The sequence below is a fragment of the Sminthopsis crassicaudata genome, chromosome 1, assembly GCF_048593235.1.
Source record: "Sminthopsis crassicaudata isolate SCR6 chromosome 1, ASM4859323v1, whole genome shotgun sequence".
NCBI classification, from domain to species: domain Eukaryota; kingdom Metazoa; phylum Chordata; class Mammalia; order Dasyuromorphia; family Dasyuridae; genus Sminthopsis; species Sminthopsis crassicaudata.
This window is the reverse complement of record NC_133617.1, coordinates 724,712,661-724,737,694: the sequence shown is the minus strand read 5'-3', so window position 1 is coordinate 724,737,694 and position 25,034 is coordinate 724,712,661. Positions and strand designations below refer to the sequence as shown.

Here is a 25,034-nt window from a genome sequence, read left to right as displayed (position 1 = left end):
GCAAATATGTGATTTTATTTATTATAAAGACTCAAATTAGTTAGAACATATGAAGGCACTATTTGTATCCAGAGGAAGAACTGGTAAATAGAAGTCATTTTAATTTACACACATGCATACATAGAAACACACACATATATACATCTCTGGGTGGAAAGAGGAAAAGGGAAAAAAAAAGAAAAAGAAATTTATATGATAATTTTGTTGTACAATTGAAAGGAATAGCAAGTTTCATATAGTAGATTTGCAGTTTCCTTTACAGTCATCTTTTTTTATTGGGAAATGGTTGTTTTTTCCTACAAATGAAAAATAGTTTTTTGTTTTTTTTTAAAGGAAAAGTTGAACATGGTCATAGTTAATAAGTGTCAAGTAGACTCAAGTCAAGATGAACATATACACACATACTCACGTGTACACACACATACACAGAGATTTGGGGATTTTAGTGGACTATAATATGAGTTATCAGTGTGATACAGTAACCAGAAAAAAAATAATGTGACTTCAGGCTCCATTCAGAAGGGAAATGCTTCTAAGAATGGGAGGGGAGAGATAATTCCGTTATAATTTGCCTGCGTCAAATCCCATCTGGAGTTTTTATTTAGTGTGGGTATCATAGTTTATGGGCAGCTAGGTGGCACAGCGGATAGGGCCTAGAGTCAAGAAGACTCATCTTTGTGAGATAAAATCCAGCCTCAGACACTTATTAGCTGTGTAACCTGTGCAAGTCATTTAAGCCTGTTTACTTAGATTCTTCACCTGTACATTGAGCTGGAGAAGGAAAAAAGCAATCTACTCTACATACTTGGCAAAAAAACCCAACCAAGCAACCAAACATACAAAAAACCCAAAGCCCAAATGGGGTGATTAAGAATAGGACAAAACTGAAAACTACTCAATAAAAATGATAACAAACATTTTTTTAAGAAGGACACAGTAAACAGGGATGTCTAGAGCAGGATGGCAAAGGCCTTAGTACTGATTGTAGGAACGTGATGTTTTTATCCTGAAGAAAAAAAGATTCAGGAAGTATATGATAACTATCTTTAGATATTCAAAGGGCAGGAGAAAAAAAAGTTAGACTTGTTCTATTTCATTTTAGAGGGAAATGGTAAATATATCACAAAGAGGCCATATTGGGACAACCTTCCTAATAATTAGAGCTGTCCAAAAGCAGAATAGGCAACCTTGGGAAATGGTGGGCTCTGCCTCCTCAGCAAGGAATCTGGCCAATCAGAAGCTCGATGACCTCCTGTCAGGGATGTTACAGTGTAGATTCGTCCTGTGCATGGATTGGACTGGACCACTGAGGTCTCTTCCAGTTCCCAAATTCTGTGATTCTATTTCTGACTGAAAGGACATCTCTCTGTGGCATATCACGTTGCCCCTTTAATTGTAGCATTAAAAGATGTGTAGATGTCCAGACTTAGGGAAATGATTATCTGCTGTACTTTGTCCTTATCAAGATTTCAGTAGCGGTCTTGTGTCCATATTGAAATCTGGGCACTTTATTTTAATATCACTGGAATTATGACACTATCACGTATCCAGAAGAGAGTGACCAGGTTACTGATGGGACTTAAACTAAATCATGTAATTCAACTTGGGATGTTTAACTTTGAAGAACTAAGTGGTAGGGAGGCTATGATGGATGTTTTCAAGTATTCAAAGGATCATCTGCAGAAGAAAGAATTGGATGGAAGATGCAAAAAAGGGAAGATTTGGGTACCTTTAGAGGGAGGCAGGACAGTGCAGAGGTGTTGGATTCTATGTGTAAATCCCTCAGATAAGACAGCAAAGTGAAATGACTTGTCCAACTTCACAAAGGGGATTGCCTTTTTCATCTGCTTCATAGACTACCAGTGACTACCAGGCTTGCCTTTCCCTTTTCCATTTGGTAGGTTTTTGAGAAGCAACTGGACAAATTTGCTTTATCTGGTCTAGCGGACCCAGGAAAACAGAAGTAATTAGGAAGAGTGGGATTACTCCTCTGAATCTTGAGAGACTCATTGGCAAATTTTGAGATGGCTTGAAGGTCCATTGGCCATGTGCCTAGAGAGAAAAAAGCCTTTGCACACATTGAGTTGATCTGGAGGGAGAAACAGCTCTATTTGAGTGATTCTAGAAAGAGGCACTTGTAGGGCCTCCTGAAAAACCCTTTGAAGAAAATGGAAGATTTTATCTTAAATAGACTAAAGATAATCTGATCCTTGATGCATGAGAGAGCTATAATCCTCTTGGTTGAGGCTGCATGGTGAGCTTTTCCATGAACCAGATAATTTGGGACAAGGTGTCTACTAGAGAAGAACCAATGTGGATTGTGAAGCCAAGGCTGAGGGGCATCTGTGGTGAGAGGCCCCATCCCATTTGGGAAGAGGGTAGGAAGGTGACAGCTTCTGGGAGATCCCTAACTCCTGCTGGCCACAGAGGACAATGATAACAGAAATGGTGAGTGTCTACTACTGTGTAAATGACCAGGGATTGATGCCAACTATAACTAGAGCCCTGATTTGGAGTAGAAGTCTGATCTTTCCACTTTTTGGGGCTACACCTAGTGCATTAGGGAAAGGACATGACCTTAAAGGAAGATGCTTATTGTTCATCCTTTGTCCTCCAAGAGGACCAATGATAGCAGGAAGATGATGTGTTGACTCGCAAGTGAATTGGATTTAAATGAGGCAGACCTATGCAAAGTCATCAATTTCAGCCATGGGTCAGACAGATGTGGTGAGAGACCTTGACCTTCTTAAGATAGTTTCTTTCTTAGATGGTCTAAGACATTGCCTATTCAGTAAAAAAGGTTAGGTAAGAGTTGAGACAAAAGACAGTCTAGTTTGCCTTCCCAGAAGAATTAAGTCTGAGAGGGAGAAGACTCAGAGGAGGGTGACCCAATGGAAACAGTATGCTCTCTGGCTCTCCATGGTCTCAGCTGTGTGTTCTTTCTCTGTTCTTCACTTTTTAAAATGATTCTATAATTAAATGCTTTGTGAGTCGTAGGACCCTTAAGGGGAATTCCCACCTGGTGCAAGCTACTAAAGTTCCTACTGTTACCCCACCTAGGGACAGCAAAGTAGAGAAAAGGTTGGAGGTGGAGAGGATGGGAATAAGCATTTATTAAGCACTTGGTGTGGTCCAGAAACTGAACTAAGCCTTTTACAAATAATGTCTATTTGAGAGAAGTCAGAGGAACCCAACATTTATCTTGATCATAAAGGTTACACCCACCTGGTGTTGATTATATGAATTGTATCCAATGTCTGGATATACTGGCTATGATTTTTATCCAAGAATTAGTGGGAGAAGGGGAAGGAAAGGGAAAGAAGGAAGGTCCTCTTTTCCTTGCCACTGTGCCATAGTGTACCTTGGAGAACCACTTTACCATATCAAACATGATATAATGGACAGAATGCTTGGCTTAACTTGGAACAGGAAGAAGTGGGTTCACATCCTCCTCAGACACTTAGATGCTTCTTTAACCCTGGGCAAATCATTTAATCTTTCTGTAGAATGAGGACTCCATGGCCTTGAAGGTCCCTTCTGCTTACAAATTTCTGCATGTAAGACCTTTCAAAGTCAGATGTAGACTTTTGATCTTAAAGAAAAAGTTTATTTAAGACCACAGAGATGAATGAACTTGAGAATATCAACTAAAAAGGCATCAAACATGTGGAATGACTTCATATTTCTTCCTCATACCTTAAAATTCTGACACACAAGAGAGAAACTTGCTGGGGTCAGTCAGTCTCCCCCAAAAAGATTATTTTGAAAAGAAGTGATCACCCCAGAAATGGAGTCACTGCCATCAAAAGCTACTGCCCTCCCTCAGTGTAGTGAAGACCTCACCTACTGTCCCAGATAGTGAAGGAGCTGTTCTTTGACTTGTGAAAATGCAAAATTCTGATTCATTAAAGAATAAGGATCTGCCAGTGAATTAACGTTTATTTTTAAATGTGTAGCTTGGATTTTTTTTTTTTTTTTTTTTTTTTAGTGCAATAGTATAATAAGCACATTACAAGCATTGCCCTAATTTTATGTTTATTTTAGATATGTCTGTTGTCCTCATCATTAGCATGTCTGGACCCTTTATAAACTTAAAATATTTCTGTGAAGCTCCTCATGCAAGCCAGTCCACTCATAGAAATATTTTGATAATATGGACCCCAGCCCCCAAGAACTCCATTCTGCAGGTATATCTCTTTTTGGCTTATGTTATTGTGAGGCTCATAAGAAATGAGCAGAGCTTAAGATTTTACAGTTAAAAGATTTTTTCCTCTATGTTCGCAGTGAGCACCAGGTATTTGGGAATTTTACTGTATTCAATTTGGTTAGCATTTATGAAATAAATGCTGTGACTTAAAATGAATTAGCTCCAGCTAAGCGTAGGTGGGTGTATATCCGATACGGTTGGTCTTGTACTGGAATCTATGCTAGAGGAAAGGATTCTGGTGGTTTCTAAGACTTCCTGATTTGGGATTAAATGTTGTAATGTTTTCTTTTGGTGAAATAAGGGTTTAGAAATGACAGTTCACTCGAATTTTACAAATATTGATATTTTAGTATCTGAAGACATGAAATAAAAAAAAAAGATTTCCAATTGAATTTAATATTTACAAAGCTTTTCGATGTTCTCTTTGATTCCATTAGGCTACTTTCCTCTTCTTCTTTCTGTAAATGCAAAGCTGGATTCACATCCCCTTCTGTAGCTATAAAGATATGAACAGGCTGAAACTGGGATGTATTAGTAGAACGAGACATTCCTAAGGGAACCAGATAGGGTCTACATGTTTGAGCCATGGACAGATGGATGGAGATCCTCACAGATTACAGCTTTTAGGCACTGTCTGTTTTCCAGAGTGAGCATACAGCTCTTAACCTTATTGCTGAAAGAGAAATACCATTGTCTATTAATACTACTGGAACTAAAGATGAATAGTGAATTGGCCTTGATCTGACTGTCTGACTTTGATAGCCCATAACTTAAAAGGTTCTTTTATATTAACGAAGAAACATGACGTCAAGCTGGAGGAAAAAAATTAATATCAATATTTAGTACTAAACTGCAGTGCTTCCCAAAAAAAGCCCCTTGTGTGAACAGTTTCTTTACACGCATAACTAATTAGCTTAGGTTATTATAAGCTGAGCCTCTGCAATGAAGTTTCCTGTGGAGTGTCTCAGGGTACCTTGTTTATAGTGTCTTCCCTATACCAGCCTTCAGCTTGGAATTACCGAAAGTGGGGTATTTATTTTCCTTCTGTTTTTCTCCTTGGATTGGGACCATAGAATACGTTGTTATGCTGGAAATGCTAGAATATAACCATTACCAGGTGAGCCTTTTCAAATCTTTCTGTCACCATTCATCTTTAGGATATGATATAAATTATGGAGACCAAAAATATTCTTTCTTTCTATGAAGTAGCTGCAATCTTCTCAATAATTGGGGCTCTTTGAGCATTTTAATGCTATTAATTGTTCAGTATGATAACAAATGGTCTGTGAATTTTTAAATCTGTAAATTAAAACTGTTTTTCCTGTGATAATGTTTAGTTCTTTATATCAGTACCTCTATTAATTTCAATGGATGAGCAGCAATTTGTAAAGAGAAAAAAAAATGACTTAAAAGACATCTTTGATTTTAAAGCAGTTTCTAGCATCTTGTTAATGTTTGAAAAGGCAAGGGGAGGGGAAAAACCCACCTCAGACAAACACTGTTCTATTTCTTGTTTGGTAACCAGAGCACTTAGAATGCTTCCAGGGAAATGGTTTTCATTTTAAAGAACCTGCTTAGATGTTGGGACTACCTTTTCAGTTAAGTTCTGTCTTAATTAAAATGTTGAGTAATCATGTTCATTTGAAAGTGGAAGAAGTAATTTGCCCCGGTTGATTTAATCAAGGGAATGTTTCTGTTTGTTTGTGAGGACTGCCATACTCTTGGTTTCTTAAACAGACACTTCTTGGAATTTGAAAGCCATTTTGTGAAAAAAGTAGAATGAAATTGGTCCATATTTTCTCTTTTAAATTAAAATCTTTAAAAAAGGAAAACACAAATAAATACAAAAACTAAAAGAAATCACTCTGGGTCAGGATCCTTCCCACTCTTCCCTGTTTGTTATAATTAGTGATTTGTAAAATCTGGACAGAGGTGAAGGTATCTCAAAAAAGGTATAATTACAACAGGCCAGGGTATTGTCAAAGACTTTAAATTTCAGTATCGCCATCATTTGTTATGTCTCCAAGAAGAAACATCTGCTCTGAAAGAAACAAATAGCATATTCTATAAATGAGCAAGGTTTATAACTTTTTAAAAAGAGTCAATGTAAAAAAATATTTTTAAAAAATTCTGTTGCTTCAATAGTATTAAAAAAATTGGGGGGGGGGGAAGAGCCCCCAGTCATTCATGAATAATGACATATTATTTTTTCTTCTCCTTCTGTGTCTGTATTCAGGTTCAGACCCATCTAGAAAACCCCACCAAGTACCACATTCAGCAAGCCCAAAGGCAGCAGGTAAAGCAGTACCTTTCTACCACTTTAGCCAATAAACATGCCAACCAAGCCCTGAGCTTGCCTTGTCCAAACCAGCCTGGGGACCATGTCATGCCACCTGGACCTGGGAGCAGCGCACCCAACAGCCCCATGGCTATGCTCACTCTTAACTCCAACTGTGAAAAAGAGGTAATTCACGTCTCCTCTCCTCTCCTATTTTTTTCGACTACATGATTCTATGTAGCATCTTCTCAGTGCATTGAATGCTAAACTCCCTTCTTATACTACTTAGCAATTTCTGCCACCGGCAGAGAGACTTTGTATCTATGTGACCCCAGACAGTCATTTCAATCTCAGAGCTTCACTTTCCTATCTGTAAAGTAGAGAAAGAAAAATAACATCAACTCACAAAGAGTATTATATATGTACTGTGCCTGGCATACAGATAGTGCTTAATAAATGTTTGTTGGTTGGTTGATTGATACTGTCATTTGCAAACTTCCAAATGCCATGTAATTGGAAGTTATCGTTATTATTATTATTATTATTCCTGATATTTTTCTTGAATGTCTGACATGAAGTGATGTTTACTTTAGATTCTTAACCTAGTGTCCAAGAAACTGTTTTTGTTTTCAAAAAAATTTTTTTTTTTAAAAAAAATAACTATTTCAATTTAATTCACTTTCTTTGTCACTTATATATTTTGTGCATTTCAAAGCATAATCCTGAGAAGGGATCCATAAGCATTATTCTTCCAAAGGGGTCCGCAGCCCAAAAAAGGCTGAGATCATTGACCTAGAAAATATTAAACAAAGTATAGCCTTATTCTAAGTGGAACGTGGCACTTGAATGTCCTTTCTCAGATTGTTTGCACTTCTGATTTATGCTCCGTTTTACCTCAATATACCAATTTAAACCTTTCAGCATCTGGAGCAGTGAAAACGATTGAGAAAGAGAGAAAAAGGGAAGGTGGAGATAAAAAACAAATCTAAAAAAGATGTGGGGCAGGCAGTGAGAAATTTCACTTTTTGTGAACGCCTGCAATATTATTTTTACTTTTCAAGAATGTGGCATTTGAGAGGATTCAACCAATACCACTGATAGTATTTTTAAAAGAAAAATGCTAGGTATAATTGATTCCATAAAATAATAGGAATTTTAGAATTGGAAGAGGTCTCCGTAATTATTGAGGCTGAGAATTCTCTCTGTAAATTAGGCCGACTGGCAAGTGGGCAGCAAACTATTGCATGAAGATGTCCCATTTTGCTCAAATACCGAATACCTCCTGAGACAAACCATTCCATTTTGGATTATCTTTAATTTTATGAAGTTCTTTTTTCCTAGTACTGAGTTTAATATAATTTCCAGATTCATAGTTTTCTAAACATTAAGGTATGCTACTTAACTCTCTAAGGTATAGCCTGAATTGGATAAAAAAACAAAGACTTACTCATTGTTATATTAGACATTTTTTTCCCTCCTAAATATAGTTTCTTTGTGTGTATGGGAGAAGAGCTTTGCCAGGGTAGTTGTCAGGGGAGATCGTGATTTGACCTATGTTTATTGTAATGAGTTATGGATATTATAAGAACGGGAATCCTACTTCATTTTTTTTCCCCAAAACCATATATGTAATTCCCATTCCCTCTTCCCCCAGGATTCTGGTTAATTTTTTACTTTCCTAAGGATCCCAATTTGCCTTTACTCTTCCCCTTCTTTTTGATATACTCCTTAAGCAATTGTTTACAAAAGCCTCTCAATTCATTTCCTCTCTTCCTAAGCTAGTCAGCCCTTCATTTTGAGGGTGCCAAATTTCTGTTTTACATGAAATTTAGTTCAACCCATTGCAGTGTTTCCCGCCTCTCACGTATGTTTGTGTGTGACATTGAGAAAAGAATTTGCAAATCTCTGTTTTGTTTTTATGTCTTTACAGGGGTTTTATAAGTTTGAAGAGCAGAACAGGGCGGAGAGTGAGTGCCCAAATATGAATGCGCATTCTCGAGCATCATGCATGCAGGTACTGAATGACTAGCAGCTGGAGGATGTAACACTCTGTAATGAGGATCTATATTTGTTGCTGATCACACCTTCTTGATGACTTAAGGGTTTTTTTCCCCATTGATTTTTTTTTTTTTAAAGTGAGCAACAGGAACTTTTTAACTTTCTCCGTAGCTTCCTGTCATTAAATGATAGCTAGGGAAATGAAATTTGAGTCCTTTTTTGTTTGCTTTAGTTATTTAAAACAATTCTAATTGGCTTAGAATCCATGCTTTAATGAAATGAAAATATAGTACTGGTTTCAAAAACTGTAGAGTATCTGGCATGGAAATTTATTGAGTTGCTCTTTCTTGAGAAGGTTAGTAAAGTAAGAAGTATGGATCTTATCTAAATTTCTTATACTATAGACAGGATAAAACTGGAGAATCATATATCATTTCTGATAATATTTCTTGTCTATTGCTGTGAAAGGCCTACAATAAATGCAGTCTAGGAAGAGAAATAATGTTAGGGATAGGGACTAGACTTATGTTAGAGGGTTCCTGAGTGAGGAAAATCCCTTTTTCAATCAATGTAGGTTGACATGTAAGAGCATTACTTAGATCATTGAGGAATTAAATGACTTGCTTAGGATCACATAGATAATATATGTCAGAGGCAAAACTTGAACTCGGGTCTTCTTCACTCTGTACTCATTTTTTATCCTTTATGCGATACTGTCTCTTATCCCAGAACAATGGCAAACACAACCAACCCAACTGTGACAACCGCCATCTCTATGGCACATTGGAGTTTGTACTGTATTATTTAAAATTAACATATGAATTGTTAGTCTTAGTGGATTAAAAATGCACTAGATCTTTGTCATGGGCAGAAAGAGCAAATTTATATAAATAGAAATAGAGAAAATCAAGTGAAAATGAGAGGAGAAGAGGAGGTCAGGAGAAGTCCCCTGATTTCAATATAACATAACTGTGAGTCTTCACACACACACACATACACACACACACACACACACACACACACACACACACACACGCACACATGTGCACTCATGGAGAAGGCCACTTTCCATTCACTGGATGTTTACTGAGAAATGTTTGCACAGACTTGTATTTGTGACTGCTGCAATGCCATGTAATCACTGTTTGTTTATTATCATCATAACTGATGTTTTGGTACTTCAGGAATAAAATTGATCTAGTGGGAATGTCAGCTCTCCAACCGTAATGATAACCTCGTCCTGATGTAATCCCCTGGGAATACAAAGAACTTTTGGCAGCTGTGCAAGAATAAATTGTTATTTTACAAGTCACTAGGAGAACCCTTTCACAAGCTCAGTGCTGGAAAAGTTTTTGGGGCTACTCCTTGGCACACAGACAGTAGTGGGCTGGGCCGGGCCGTCCCCAAGGAGGCCAAGGATGGATGCTATCTTCATTTTTCCTGTTCCCAGGAGGAGAGAGGATGCTATAGTGCTTAGTCACTGGGGAGAAAAAGGAAGTGGCAGACATCATTCAAGAGGATTTCCTAGTGTTAATGAGAGGTAGTGTGATAGAGTGGGTTGGCAGCAGGACCCAGATTCTAATTTTCCCTGTGTAAATCTGGGCCATCACTTATCTCTTGGTACCCTTAGAAACTTTCCAAGATTTAAGTTACAGATGACTGGCCAATCTGACATTTGAAAAGGGGAGTAATAATGATAATAAGAATAAGAATAAGAATAATCATTATAGCTGTATATGATATCTTATAGTTTCCAAAGATCCCTATTTATATTATTTCATAAAAAAATTCCAAACTCCACTTTCTTTCCCTTCCTCCCCCATAAGAAGAAAAAAGAAAATATCTCTCACTTTATTTTCATTTTTTTTGGGGGGAAAGACAATTTTTTTCAAAATTAACCAAAATTCATGAAAGATTTGTTAGAGGTTTTGAAAAAATGTGTGCTAGTTTGCTCAAATTTTTTTGTTTGTTTATATCTTTCATTACTCTTTCCCAACAGATGGATGATGTAATTGATGACATAATTAGCCTTGAATCAAGCTATAATGAAGAAATTCTAGGCTTGATGGATCCAGCATTGCAAATGGCCAATACGGTATCAATCTATGTTACTTTGTAAAAATTTATGGTTTGTTAATAACAGCCATATCTTTTTCCTTTAGTTTTTGAATGTGCATGGGAATTCTTGTCTTAGGAATCGTGTAGTTAACAAAATAGGCTGCTGTCCTGTCATCACTTAACAGGTGACTTTTGACTTTGGTATCATGAATTTCCTGGACAAGAAGGGTGCAAAGAAAGTCGTGATGAATTCTATTGTCTGTCTGGCCCATCCATTTCTTATATGCACGATGGTCTCTTAGATGTGTCCAACCTCCCAAGCCACTTGATAACCATTTATTTTGTTGTAGCAGCAACATTGGGAGATGCATGAGATATTAATATTCAAAATAGCATGTAACATACTTCCTTAGGACCCTAATTTACAATCTAGGAGTGATCTAGAGGTGAAGGAGAAGCAAATTATTTTTCAGCAATTTAAAATCTTAATTGCTATCCAGATGCCATATGTTTGGTTGTATTTAGGAGCTATGAGTAGGCTTTGCAAAAAGTGGAAAAAGAGGAAAAACTACTAATAGAGTTATCAAAAAGCATGATGAACTGCTTTGGTACATAGTGGGGTCCACCCAGATGTATATTGGAGTGTCAGTTTAAGAGAGCTATTTATTAAATTTTTACTGTTGGCATTTACCTTTTGGAAATGGACAAATGTTACAAACCAGGACTTGATTTATTGATTTATTATTTGAGACTTAAGAAAGTGATCTAGGAAAAAAATGCAAATTAAAGTATATGTTGTGTTTTCAAAGAACTGTCTTTTATACAATGATTAACACAGGCTTGGTTCCATCTGCTTGGAGAGGTTCGAGTGGAGATTGATTGACCACTTATTCTGTGGGTTTTTTGGGGTGGATGTGGAGGTAGGGGATTTATTTTCATTATAGTAGATGGCACCTGAGATCCTTTTACCAATGAAATACTGTGAATCTCTGATTCCTATGGGTTAGGCCTATCACTTTAAAAGTTATACAAGAGTTTTGTTATCTAGTTTTCCTTAATGGCTGTGCCATGAGATTGTATTGTATTTAAAAATAGGTAGTTCCAAAAATAAATTCCCTTGGTGTGCTAGACAGAATTTTTACTCACTTCTACAATATAGTGATTTCACAATATAATATAATGAGATACTCTCCTTTCTCACCCCATCCTGGTCCTCTGTGCTTATGACCCAGCTTGTCAAGTACTTTTGTTATTCTTTATTCTTTACTTTATTCAAGGCCCAATTCATTCAACTTTAAACCTTAGTTTTTAAAATTTTAATTTTATTGATTTCTTTTGTTTTCATACATAGATGTATATTTGCCTTTCATTGACCAAAGGGCGATTCCTTATAACAAAGATTTTTTTATTTTTAAAAGAGAAAAAGAAATATTCAGCAAAACTAGTCGACATCAAAATGTTCCTCTTGGTATATGTCAGTCAACCAGTCAACAGCATTTTTAAAGTGCATGTTATATGTTAGACAGGATTCTGGGAGTCATAGGGAATGCAAAAACACTCCTTGGAACTCACATTGTAATGGCAGAGACAATATGCAAATAACTATGTGAATACAAAAGAGACACCATATATATATGGAAGGCAGTCTTAGAGGAAAACATTATGCTATCTTCCATGCTAATCACACCTCACCTATGTAAAGAGAGGAAGCAGGAGGGCTTAGGCAATACACAGCATTAAGTAGTTGTTTTTTCTGTCATAATGATGTGCATTGTTTCCCTCCTCTGTTTACATCCTTCTTCATCAGTTCAAATGAATTTTCTTATGCTTCCTGAAATCTTCATTTTGTCTATTACCTATAGTCCTTTAATATTTGATCACTTTCATGTACTGTGAATCGTGTTCTTTTAACCATCTCTCCCCCAAATCAATTTTTAAGAGAAAATAAATATATTCTCATGTTAAATATGCTTTTTTTCTCTAACTCCTTGAATGAATTCCCAGTTTGATTTTATAACTCCTTGATTTCCATATGTCCTTGATAACTTTTAGCAGGGTAGTATCAAAACTGTAGGGGATGGTACAATAGAGGCATTTTATATCTCAGCCTAAAGATTTAGAAAGCGCATCTTGCAATTTCCTCTAACTTGAGGGTCTGAGAGTTCTTAGTAGATTCTAATTGTAATATCCTGAATACTCCAAAATATATAGTCAATCTACTACTATGAACAGGTGGCTGTTTTTACCTTCTCAGCAGAATTATTACATTGAGAGATTTCTTTCTCAGTTTGCAGTGGAAGACTTGCTGGACAAGTGGCTGTCCCTGAGAATTTCTCAATTACCATCATCCCTGGGTTTGGGAGTTGAGGTGATTTCTGACAGTACCATCGTAAAAAGAGCAACTGTGCCCTCTTTGATTTCAGAAAACTCATTGATTTTCCATCATTACTTCCATCTGTGTACCTCCATGATGAAAATTAGTATCCTTATCTGCCTCCTTAGCTAATAGATGAGAATGTTGGTTACCACTAAAAAAGCTAAGCCGAAATTTAAATCCATATCATTTAATCTATTCCTAAGGCCCAAAAGATTAAGTGATTTACTTTAGGAGCTTGGGTAAGGAGCAGAGCCATATTTTTTTTTAAGTATAGATCTTTATTGATATCATTCCCCCCCATATAACCAGAATCTCTCGCAGTTTCCCTCCTTCTGACCACTTTCAGAAAGCATTCTTCCATAACAAATAATATTTTCTAGGGAAAAAAAAGAAAAAAAGAGGAAAACATAAAAACTGGTCAGTACATTCAAAATCTAAAAAGATATGCAATGTATCATACTCATGGACCTCTCACCTTTGCCAAGCAATGCAACTGGAATATCTCTTTTTTGGTGGTGATCTTGTTTTTGATCCTTCTGTGACATTCACTTTTTACTATTTTGCAATTTTTTTTCTTCTGTTTATTATTGATCCTGTATGTTACTTTCTTGGCCTTGCATTAACTCTACATCAGATCATATAAATCTTTCCGTGCTTCTCTGTATTTATCTTATTCATCTCTTCTTAAAGGGGAGCAATATCCTCTGTACATTCATTTCACAGGAGAATTTGTTTAGCCATTCTCCAGTTGATAGCAATTTCAAGTTCTTTGCTAGCACAAAAAAGTGCTTTTTTGGTATAATATGGGAATTTTCTTATCAGTGACTTCCTTGGAGTATATGCATACTCTGAATCAAAGGTTATGAACATTGTAGTCACTTTATATGTATAATTCCAAAGTGGTTCTCTTGATTCTCAGCTTCATGCACAGTGCTTTTATGTGCCTATCTTCCTACAACTTCACCCACACTGAATATTCTCATCCTCTGTCACCTTTGCCAATTTGCAGGGTGTGAGTTGAGATCTCAGAGTTCTTTTGATTTGCATTTCTCTTGTAATGAATGATCCTCTTTCCTGTGCTTGTGAATATTGGGCAATTCTTTTGAAAACTAGTTGCTCCTATCCTTTGACTGCTTATCTTTTGGGGAATGGCTTTGGGACATATATCTGTTCATTATTTCCAAATTTTAGATACCCAAGCATTATCTGAGAAATTTGATACAAAGATTTCCCCTCTTTTCCCCACCCACTGAAACATTTCCCTTCTTATTCTTTGGTAGTCAATACTGACTACATTAGGAATCACCTCATTTTAAAATCTTCATATTAAAGATCATTCCATTAAAAAAAATTAGAAGACAAGCCATTTGTGTGTCTTTGACAGGCAGGGGGAGGAGATGTATTCTTTACAATACAATTGAGAGAGATAGTTATAAAAGAGAAAACAGGTAATGTTGATTAAATGGAGCTGAAAAGCTTCTTCTCCCACAGAACCGTTCCCTCTCATGTAAGACTGAAAGCTGAACCCAATTGGAAGCCATTTCCTTCACCTCCAATGACTGCACTCTTTCAACACTGGACTGTTGGCCTCTTCCATCCTCCTCACCCCTTTCAAGCTCCAGCAATGAATTTAGTCTGAAGACTTAGGGCTCAGGTTCAGATCTCCGGTTCACTTATCACTCACTCCCTGTTTGATCTTGGCTAAATCCTTTAAGCATTAAGGACCTCAGCTTCTCAATTGTAAAATAGGATGGAGTCTGGCGCTTGTGACCTCTAAGATCCCTTTCACCTCAAAATCTATGGGCCTTTGAACCATTAGGTCTTTCTGTTTCTTTTCCTAAATGAAAACCTTGGCTTAGGTTGGACTTTTAACTTCTCTTTGCTTACTTAATTGCTTTTGATTTAAGTCTGAATCTGCCTCCTTTCTATCTGTCTCTCTTCTCTCTCTGTCTTCTATGTCTGTCTCTGTCTCTGTCTCTGTCTCTGTCTCTGTCTCTGTCTCTATCTCTGTTTCTCTCTACTTCCATATCCCTCTTTCCCCTATTTCTGTGTTCCTTTCTCTCTGCCTTCCCCCTCCCATCCCTTTCCCTTTCTGTCTGTCTTTTTCCATCTCTCTATCTCTGTACTCCTCCCGTCCCCCCATCTGTGTCTCTTGGTGTCCCTTCCCCTTTCCCTCCCCATCTTTATCCTTATCTCTGTCTCTTTATTCCTCTCTCTGTGTCTCTGTTTCTGTCTCTGTCTCACCCTCCCCCCCTTCTTTCTTTCTTTCTTTTTTTTTTTTTCAATAGAAGGTACAAGAAACACTGAGAGAGGAAATTGTCCTTAGGGAGTTACAGTCTAGAAATAAGCATCTGAGAGCACAGAGAGGCCACTGTTGTGCTTTTGCAAACAAAGCATAAAAGTCCCAGTTTACTTGTGGCCACAGTGCCCGATTGATATCCTGAGAAGGAGATCTCCATAGAAAGCAAAGGCTAACATTTAGCAGTGATCACTTACTTGAAAAAATATTCATTCTGGTGCAGCAGGCTCTCTGAAGACCTCAATTCAAATCAAGCCTGGGAAGTAGATAAAGGAGGCTCTTTCCTTGCTCTGTGCCCTTTTGGACTATTGTCTTCATAATCCTACTATGCTGATGGGATTTGGTAGAATCAGAAGCATGACTCATAGTTTGCATAATATAGCAGAAAGGCTGGCCCAAGAACAAAATATGTACATTCACAAAGGAGTGATTGCTAACATTTATGTAACACATTAAGGCTTGACAAGTGCTTTATGTTTCATGTGATCTTCACAACATTATCCCCCCTTTACAGATGAGAAAACTGAGGCTAAGAAAGGTGGAGGGAGGGGCCCAGAGAAACAGACAATGAAAGTCCCAGGCAGTATTCTAATCCAGGTCTTCCTGGCTCTCTCTCTTTACTCACCTGTGTTTCCTAGCTTCAATAGGATTTCCTTCCCTCTCCATTCCCATCTGCACCAGACAAATAGGCAGACATAAAAATCAGTTCCTTTTAGCAGTTCAAGCTAGTAAACTATTTCATTTGATTGGGAGAGGGGGATTTTATGGATTTTTTATTTATTATGCCATAGTTGTTTCTTGCTTAAAGCAGTATGATTATGCAAAGTTACTCAATAGAGCAAGCATGTTTGACAGAGCATGCAGCATTTTATACCCGCAGTCCCTCACTATATACATCACTCAGTCAATAAGTATTTATTAAACATCTCCTTAGTACCAGACACTTTCCTAGACATTACCAGTATAGGCAAAAATTAAATGGTTCCTACTCTCTCCAGTAGCAGAAAATGTTTTGTCATCTGTTCTACAAAACCTAGATTAGTCACCTAAGTTAATTTGAGGATAAAATTGTAACCCAGAAAGATGCAAATGATGGCTTACACCTCGTCATAAATAGGAATATTTCAGGAAATTGCTGAATTTCTAACTTGAGAGCAAGATTATCCTACCCAGTTCCTCATTTTTAGTAGAATTGTATAATGTTGGTCATTGATCAAATGGTACAAGGACATCCAAGGATAACAGTAGTTCCTTAGAACCTTGTGTCCACCTTAGCTACCCTCTTTCTTTTTGTCCTTACTATTAAGATAGAATTACAAGGGAAGAAAATGTCTTCCCGAGGGCAAACTTTCTGAACATCACCATCATCATACAATATTAGACAAAATGAAATACAAAGATATTGGAATCCATTTCCTTCTCTTTCTTCTCTTTTTCCTTCTCTTTTTCCTTCTCCTCTTCTTCCTCTTCTTCCCTCTTATTTTGGTCATTGAAATCTTGGCTTTCATCATTGTAAGAAATTCCCTGCACTGGTGTTTATCAGGGCCTCACCTGTGATTTACAGGCTTCCAGAGTTGCTTGTAGGCCCTGAGAAATTGCCTAGGATCACACTTTGTAAATATCCGAGGGCACTTTTGAACTCAAATCTTCTTGAATGCAAGCCACCTCCTCCTTAGTGCCTTTGGTGCAGGATGTTGTATTAGCTCGTTGCTTAAGCAATTTATTGCCATGTAAGTGGATGACACCCTGCCTTAAGCTCAGAATTTAGTAGAAGTAGCCATAGGGAGTATTCATGACAGAATTGGCTAGCTTCCATAAAGCAACTTGTCTTGCCAGAGTGACTTAACTTCAGTGCATATCATGGGTGCTGATATAGGAACAATTTCCTCAAACACAGCTTGCCCATCAAAGGCCTTACTTAACCCCAAGAATTTCCTTTATTCCTTGTTGGCCCAGCTGACCCTAATTGGAACTTCCTTTTGGTAAAGAGCAAAGGAAGCTTTGGAAATTGAAAAAAAAAAAAAAAGAAAAGATGCCAGATGTTGCCGCTTTTCAAAAGACATTCTTATGGATGTCTGCATTTAAAAATTCAAATTTATTTAGCAAATTATAGCAGAGAGGGCAAAACTAACAAAGCAAGGTCATAATTGAATTGGAAAGGTCAAGGTTGACTCGGAGAAATTATTCTGTGTGAAATGAGCATCATTTAATGTAAAGATTGCAGCAAAGGAAGAGTGGTGATAAATTTTGTTTATTTCTTAATTTTATTCTATTAGCCAAAGTACACTAAATTGGGCAGGTATATTAAAAAAAAAATGTGGGTAGGGGTGTGTGTATGGTAGGGAGATAGAGACATATTTTAATGAAGCTTTTTTTTTTAACTTCCTAAATTTATTTTGTCATTTATGGAATAAAATAAGCATTTCTATAACATAGTATAATAAAAAGATTTTTAAAAATTAAGGGTATGAAGAACGACATTGAATAAGATTAATCATTCCCTGTATAAGAAATAAGTCTGAATGGATCTATTTTTTTTTTTCCTTCTAGATACTAGAACATGCTATTCCATGTATGTTCTTTCTTTAGTATACTTTATACTATGTGAGCTAGTATATTAAGTGTCTTTTAAAAATCCTTTTTTTCTTTTTATCTTTTGTTTGACTTTTTTTTTTTTTTTTCAACATTTTCCCCATATTTCTCCCCTGTGACTCCTGGAGTAACAAATATCCTTTGTAACAAATAAACAAACAAAAAAGAAATTCAAACATTTTTAAGAGAAAATTTATCAATTCATTAAAAAAAATCTGCAAGTTTTGTTCCACACTCATGTACCTCCTTTCTCTGTAAAGACATAAGTGAAGCTGTCTTTTTATATCTCTTCTTGGGGCTGATGTTTTGTGTAATTTTGCAACTTTCATTTTCACTTGGATTGTGGTACTTCTTTCCAGTTCCCTTTGTTGCTAACATTATTATGTTTATTTTTTTCCTGGATGTGTGTATTTTCCTTTGTATCAGTTCATTTATATGTGTTTCTCTGTGTTCATCATATTCATCACTTATAGCACAGTAATACTTTATCATATTTTCCACTATTTGTTTTATCATTTTTCCACTAGATGAGCATCTAATTTTGTTCATGTTCTGTAGAGCCAGTAAAAGTGATGTTCTCTTTTGGGTTCTTTGAAGACTCAGTTTCTTCATCTCTAAAATGAGCTGGAGAAGAAAATGGTAAATTGCTTTAGTATCTTTGTCAAGAAAATCCAAAACGGGGTCATGAAGAGTTGGATACAGCCAAACACAATGAACGGTTGTTCTAACTTGCTGTTCCACCAATAATGCATTATTGTGTCCATTTTCTAAACACCTCTCCAGCATTGGCTTTTGTTGTCTTTGCCAGTTTGGAGGATATGAGATGAAACTTCAAGGTTGTTTTGATTTGCATTTGTCTTTTTTAGTGACTTGAAACACTCATTCATATGTATTGTAGGTTTGTAACTCTTTTGAGAAGTCTTCATTTGACCATTTATCTATTGGGGAGTGACTTTTGATTTTACATATTTTTATCATTATAATATCTATGTACAAAATTTTTTTATTATATGCATTTCTACACATAATGAAAATTTTGTACATATATGCTACTTGTACATGTAGTAAAATTCTCTGTCTATATTATGTATACATATAAAATTTTTGTGTATATAATATACACATTTACTAACATTTTATACTTATATTTTATATACACACATATACTAAACATATTCATTTATATGTATATGATACAAAACTCCTATCTGAAACATTTGATACAATAATTTTTTTTTCTTCATTTATATTCTTCCTCCTTGTATTTATGTGGAAATCATGGTACAAATTCCCCAGAAAGAATCATCTTTCCCACTTTCTACAATGCTTATCTTGAGTTGTCTTTTTTTTTTTTTTAGACTGTTTCAAAAAATTAGAAATGATTACACATAAATTACAAAGTAATCTTAACTTAAACCATTTGCCACACAGATGTGGATGTGTGTACACACTTTGAAATGGTCTTGCAATCGTAGTGCTGGCAGGGACTTCAGAGATTGTAGGAGAACAGATCTCAAGTGGGAAGGAACCTTAGATATTATTACATTCAGTTCTATCATTTTATAAATGTGGAAATTGAGACAGTTTTCTGAGCCCTATACTTCATCTGTGTCTAGAGCAGTTGTGTTTCTTTATTTCTCCCTGAAAATATCTTGCCATAAGCAAGACCTCCTTATGGTTTGGGGGAATCTATCCAATTTTCAGGTTCTGATTGTTGAAGAGTAGTCAACCCTGAACTGCCTTCCTATAATTTTAGCTCCTTGATCCTATTTGGATTCTTTGCGAAGAATGAGTCCAATTCAAATACTTTCATATAAAAACACTAAATCTAAAGACCCTCGATCTTTATTTGATTACTTCCTTTTCTCCAAGCTCCACTTTTCAGTTTTTAGTCATGCTTTTATTGAATGGGATTGAGTGTTGACACCATTTTGTTCATGGCTTCGGAATAAAAAACAATTGTGCTGTTCATTCTAGCTTGTTTCTCAGAAGCATGGCTATTATCACAGGGCCTGGCACATAGGAGGCAATTAATAAATTTTGCTGATTAGTTATCCCAGCCTAAAATAAAGTACAGTAGGTGCCCCTTGACGTAGCACTATTGCCTGATCAGGAGAGTTCTCAAAATTAACTGAATTAAATTTAAAATTAGGAATAACCTATAGTTGAAATAAATGACATAAAATAGTTTCTTTATGATGAATTTATTTAGAACTTTAGTTTTGTTGATTTCAGGATTAGAGATTATGTAGACCTCATGAACCATGGGGGCTTTCTAAAGTAGGACAGCATCGTGGAGTGCCAGACTTGGTAGCTTATTTTCTTAACTGTAAACTCAGAACAATAGCAGCATCTATATAAGATTGTTATGAGTATCAAATGAGATCATGTCTCACAAATCTTAAAGCACTTTATTAATGTAAGGTGCTATTATTATTCATTGATTTGGGACTAGAAAAGGATGAACTAAAACCAGCTTGAACAGACTCAGCTTGCAGTGTGAGCGGCTACACTTTGGAAATCATATGGGCAACAAATTAGGTCTTGAGTAGTTGGTTGATTTTCTAGATTTAAGAAAGTGATGGAGAAAATGATAGTCATATAGATTAACTAAAAGACATGTCCCTCTTTTTGTTTGTTTTTTGGTGATACAGATGTTAAATATTTTCAAGCACATCCCAGGGTAATTTCAATGGGGATAGGGAGTTCCAATGAGGAAAGTCCTCTTCTGAATGCAGATTTCTGTCTACTTTGCAACTTATAGTCATAGAAGGTTTGCCTGGGGGACTAAGAGATTAAGGGGTTTGCCTAAATTCACATACCTGCTAAGTGGAAGGGCAGGATTTGAATGCAGATCTTCCTAATTATGAACTGCAGTACTATAATATCCTAATTATGAGATAATGAACTACTACATAATGTCAGTACTATAATAATAATGTTATGATGATGATGATAATTAGTATTATGCTATTTTCAGCAATTTTAGAAAATAAAGTCATTGTAATTAGTTAATTCTGTAGAGATACATAATTTAAAAGACATCATGTCTGTCAGGACAGAAAAGGGAAGCATTTTCCTAGAAATGCAAAATTCAAAGTAAATTGCAAACCACTTTTTATTTTAAATGACTTAATTTCCTTTTTGTTCCTCCCTCTCTCCCTCTCTCCTTCTCTTTCTTTTCTTTCTCTCTTTCTCTTTCTTTCCCTTCCTTCCTTCCTTCCTTCCTTCCTTTTTCTTTCTTTCTTTCTTTCTTTCTTTCTTTCTTTCTTTCTTTCTTTCTTTCTTTCTTTCTTTCTTTCTTTCTTTCTTTCTTTCTTTCTTTCTTTCTTTCTTTCTTTCTTTCTTTCTTTCTTTCTTCCTTCCTTCCTTCCTTCCTTCCTTCCTTCCTTCCTTCCTTCCTTCCTTCCTTCCTTCCTTCCTTCCTTCCTTCCTTCCTTCCTTCCTTCCTTCCTTCCTTCCTTCCTTCCTTCCTTCCTTCCTTCCTTCCTTCCTTCCTTCCTTCCTTCCTTCCTTCCTTCCTTCCTTCCTTCCTTCCTTCCTTCCTTCCTTCCTTCTCTCTCTTTCTTTCTCTCTTTTTCTCTTTCCTTTCTGTCTTTTCCCTTTCTCTATTTTCCTCCCTCCCTCCCTTCCTCCCTCCCTCCTTTCCTTCCTCTCTCCCTCCTTTCCTTCCTCCCTCCCTCCCTCCCTCCTTCCTTCCTTCCTTCCTTCCTTCCTTCCTTCCTTCCTTCCTTCCTTCCTTCCTTCCTTCCTTCCTTCCTTCCTTCCTTCCTTCCTTCCTTCCTTCCTTCCTTCCTTCCTTCCTTCCTTCCTTCCTTCTCTCTCTTTCTTTCTCTCTTTTTCTCTTTCCTTTCTGTCTTTTCTCCCTTCCTCCCTTCCTCTATTTTTCTCCCTCCCTCCCTCCCTTCCTCCCTTCCTCCCTTCCTCCCTTCCTCCCTTCCTCCCTTCCTCCCTTCCTCCCTTCCTCCCTTCCTCCCTTCCTCCCTTCCTCCCTTCCTCCCTTCCTCCCTTCCTCCCTTCCTCCCTTCCTTCCTTCCTTCCTTCCTTCCTTCCTTCCTTCCTTCCTTCCTTCCTTCCTTCCTTCCTTCCTTCCTTCCTTCCTTCCTTCCTTCCTTCCTTCCTTCCTTCCTTCTTTTTATTCATTTACAAGAGTCAATGGGCTCCCTCTTGTGGTCTAAAAAGAAACCAACTCCATTTCTGTTAAAAGATGCTTTAAAAAAAAAAAAGTATTGAAAAGAAAAAGCATCATACTCCAAAGAAGCGGTATTCATTATGTTATGTAAATTTTTTTCAAACTAATGCCTTTAGTTCCATTTCTATTAATAACCTGACATGAATGACTAATGGTCAGATTCTGATCTTCATTATGATATGTCTGCTTGATATACCACAAAACAGCTTCAGCTTGCAAACCAAGAGGGCCTGTAAAACTAATGAAATAATACATCCCTTTTTGGTAATGTGAATAGAGGAGAGGGTAAATATTTCAGAGTTTTTATAAAAGCATAGATAATGTTTTAGCAATGATACTTTTAATTTGATGTTGCGTGAGATAGCTGCTCTTTCTGTATAGATCTCCTTGGGAATTAATCATCTGGGGGTTTCTCCTTCTCCCACAGTTACCTGTTTCTGGAAATTTGATTGACCTTTACGGCAACCAAGGCTTGCCACCTCCAGGGCTGGCAATCAGCAACTCCTGTCCAGCCAACCTTCCCAACATCAAAAGGGAACTCACAGGTAAATAGACATTTCACTGTATTTCTTGATGTCATATTTATTCTTCAAAAGTCATCAGTTTTTGGCTCATTTCCTTTTTGTCCTCTAAGCATCCATTTAGAAAATTGACTTATATTGAAATTCTCCGTCTTTCAAATATGGCCACTCTGTCTGGTCCACTTAAATCAATGTGCTTTTCTATCTCTGTTGCCATGCATTATTTCTTATATTATCTTCCTGCTTTGCCCTAGTGGCTATTTCTTCCCAGATTTGACTCAAAATGCTTTCTCTTTTAAATCTTCCCTGATTAAGCATTTCCCATTCTGATCATTTTTTCAATACATTGCACTAACAGAAGAAACTTCATTGATGTCTTGTTTTGTTCTATAATTGTTTTATTTGTCCACTATTTCATTCCCCTGACTAAATTGTAAGTTCCTTGATGGTGGAAATTATGATTTATTTTATATCCTCTTAATGCACCTAGTCCATTGCTTGTATTCTCTATTGGTTCTTAATAAATGCTACTTTGGAGAACAGAGTTTTGAGACTATTGACAAACTGGTTTTATTTCTTCCAGTGGTTAAATTCTGTATTTCACATATGACATGGTGTTTCAGCTTTAAGAATAATAGTGGAAACACATTTCTTCTCTATCTCTTTGGAAACCATAACTTTTTATTTTATACTTATGCAAAGATTTATTACAAGAGAAAATATAAATTGTAATTCTGAGCCATACGTATGGGGAGATGTTGAGGCACTTAGTGTTACCATTTCTCTTAATGCCAAGAATAGGAACTGGTCCTTCAGACCTTAAAAAAGGGGGTTGAGGAGAATGGAAAAACCACTTGCAAGGGGGAGAGATTTGATCTGAGTCTTAAAGAAAGTCATGCATACCAGGAGATAGAGATGAGGAAGAGACAGACATTCAGGCATGGGGAACAGCTAATTCAAAGTCTGAAGGTCAGGAAATCGAGTGTCCTTTTCAAGAAATTAGTAAGGTCAGCGTCACTGGATTGTGGCAGTGGAGGGGAGGAAAACATCAGTAGCCTGAATATGCACATTGTGCACATTGTGAATAGCCAAACAGGCTTTTATATTTGATCCTTGGAGGTAATGTGGAATCACTAGATTTTACTGAATAGCAGATAATAGCAATAATCTGGATATCTATCAGGGGATATACAAGAGAGACTTAAGGTAGAAATGACAAATGTGTGTGTGTGTGTTTCCAGAAAATTGGAGAGAATAGTAAATTATCAATACTTTGGATTAAAAAGCTCACTTATCCAAACCTAATGTCCCCAGGATAGTGGTGAGAAGATGAAGATGATAGGCAGGATGTAGGTGGGATGGCCAACACATGCCATGAGAACCTGATCAAGGTATCAAAGTCCTAAAGATGGAATTAATGGCGTTTAGAGAAGTATTATAATGACTGAAGTTTTTCCCTGGCTTTTCATCATTCTGCTAATGCACTGGTTATATACCATGATCTTTAATGTTCTTTAGCGAACCATTATGAAAATTCTTGTAAATTGTGAAGTTTCATTTTTACCTCCATTAAGATTCTACTTCAGTCCCTTATCAGGGTGTTTTGATGAGCCTCCATTCTCCAGACTCTATTGTTGGATCAGAAGCTCTGGCTACATCCTTCAGAGGTTGAAACACTTTGTATGTGAGCCCAGGGATGAACTTTATTTATCTCTATTGTATAAAACCCAGTCTAAGATCAGAGAGACTCATCACCGAGACATTGGTTACCAGATATTGATTTTTTTTCTTCCAGTCAACTCACAGAGTTGTTCTCTTATTAATAATAGCTTACATTTATATAAATCTTTAGGTGTTATTAAGTTCTACATTATTATCAAGAACTAATGTTGATGAAACCACAAATCCTTCAGATATTGAAATAAGGTAGAGCAGTGGCTTTTCTCACTTTAATATCTCATCTTAATTTTAATTGAATCCACTTCAATTCAACAAGTATTCATCCAACTTTTGGAAGAGTTAGTTCACATTGGACAAATATATTTATTTCAATTCATCAAGAGTTATATTTGTTTATAAATTTATTATTTAGAATGTGCTAAGTACAGTACTAGAGACTAAGAGAGAGTACTTTAGACTAGAGACTAATAAAGTCCATGTCCTCAAGGAACTTATATTCTACTCAGGTGAAAAAAAAAAAACAAATTTAAGAAAACACAAAATATACAAATATTATACATTAATTCCTTTGGAAATAAGAATGTAGAAATGCTTTTTTTTTTTTAATTTCCTTTATATTAAGTGAGATTCATTTACACTCATTTAGAAGGTTAGATGTTTTGGAAATTGCATTTTGTTCCTTGAACATTTCCAATAATTAATTACTTCATTCACGTGCACAGCGTGTATTTTTCCTACAGAATCAGAAGCAAGGGCATTGGCCAAAGAGAGACAAAAAAAGGACAATCACAACTTAAGTAAGTTCGTTTCGTTCGTCTTTAAGTCAATTGTA

The 25,034-nt window shown here is 36.4% G+C and overlaps 1 protein-coding gene across 14 annotated transcripts in view; it reads left to right on the top strand.

The window, feature by feature from the left end:
* MITF (melanocyte inducing transcription factor) overlaps positions 1 to 25,034 on the top strand; it is a 263,012-nt gene that overhangs the window by 222,374 nt on the left and 15,604 nt on the right. For 11 of the 14 annotated variants that reach the window (XM_074284109.1, XM_074284119.1, XM_074284113.1 and 8 more), the window contains exons 3-7: positions 6,444 to 6,671; positions 8,416 to 8,499; positions 10,483 to 10,578; positions 22,429 to 22,546; positions 24,925 to 24,999. In XM_074284109.1, the coding sequence (XP_074140210.1) occupies positions 6,444 to 6,671; positions 8,416 to 8,499; positions 10,483 to 10,578; positions 22,429 to 22,546; positions 24,925 to 24,999 (601 nt within the window). The remainder of the gene's footprint in view (positions 1 to 6,443; positions 6,672 to 8,415; positions 8,500 to 10,482; positions 10,579 to 22,428; positions 22,547 to 24,924; positions 25,000 to 25,034) is intronic. The other 3 variants (XM_074284115.1, XM_074284114.1, XM_074284111.1) reach the window with 1 other exon arrangement.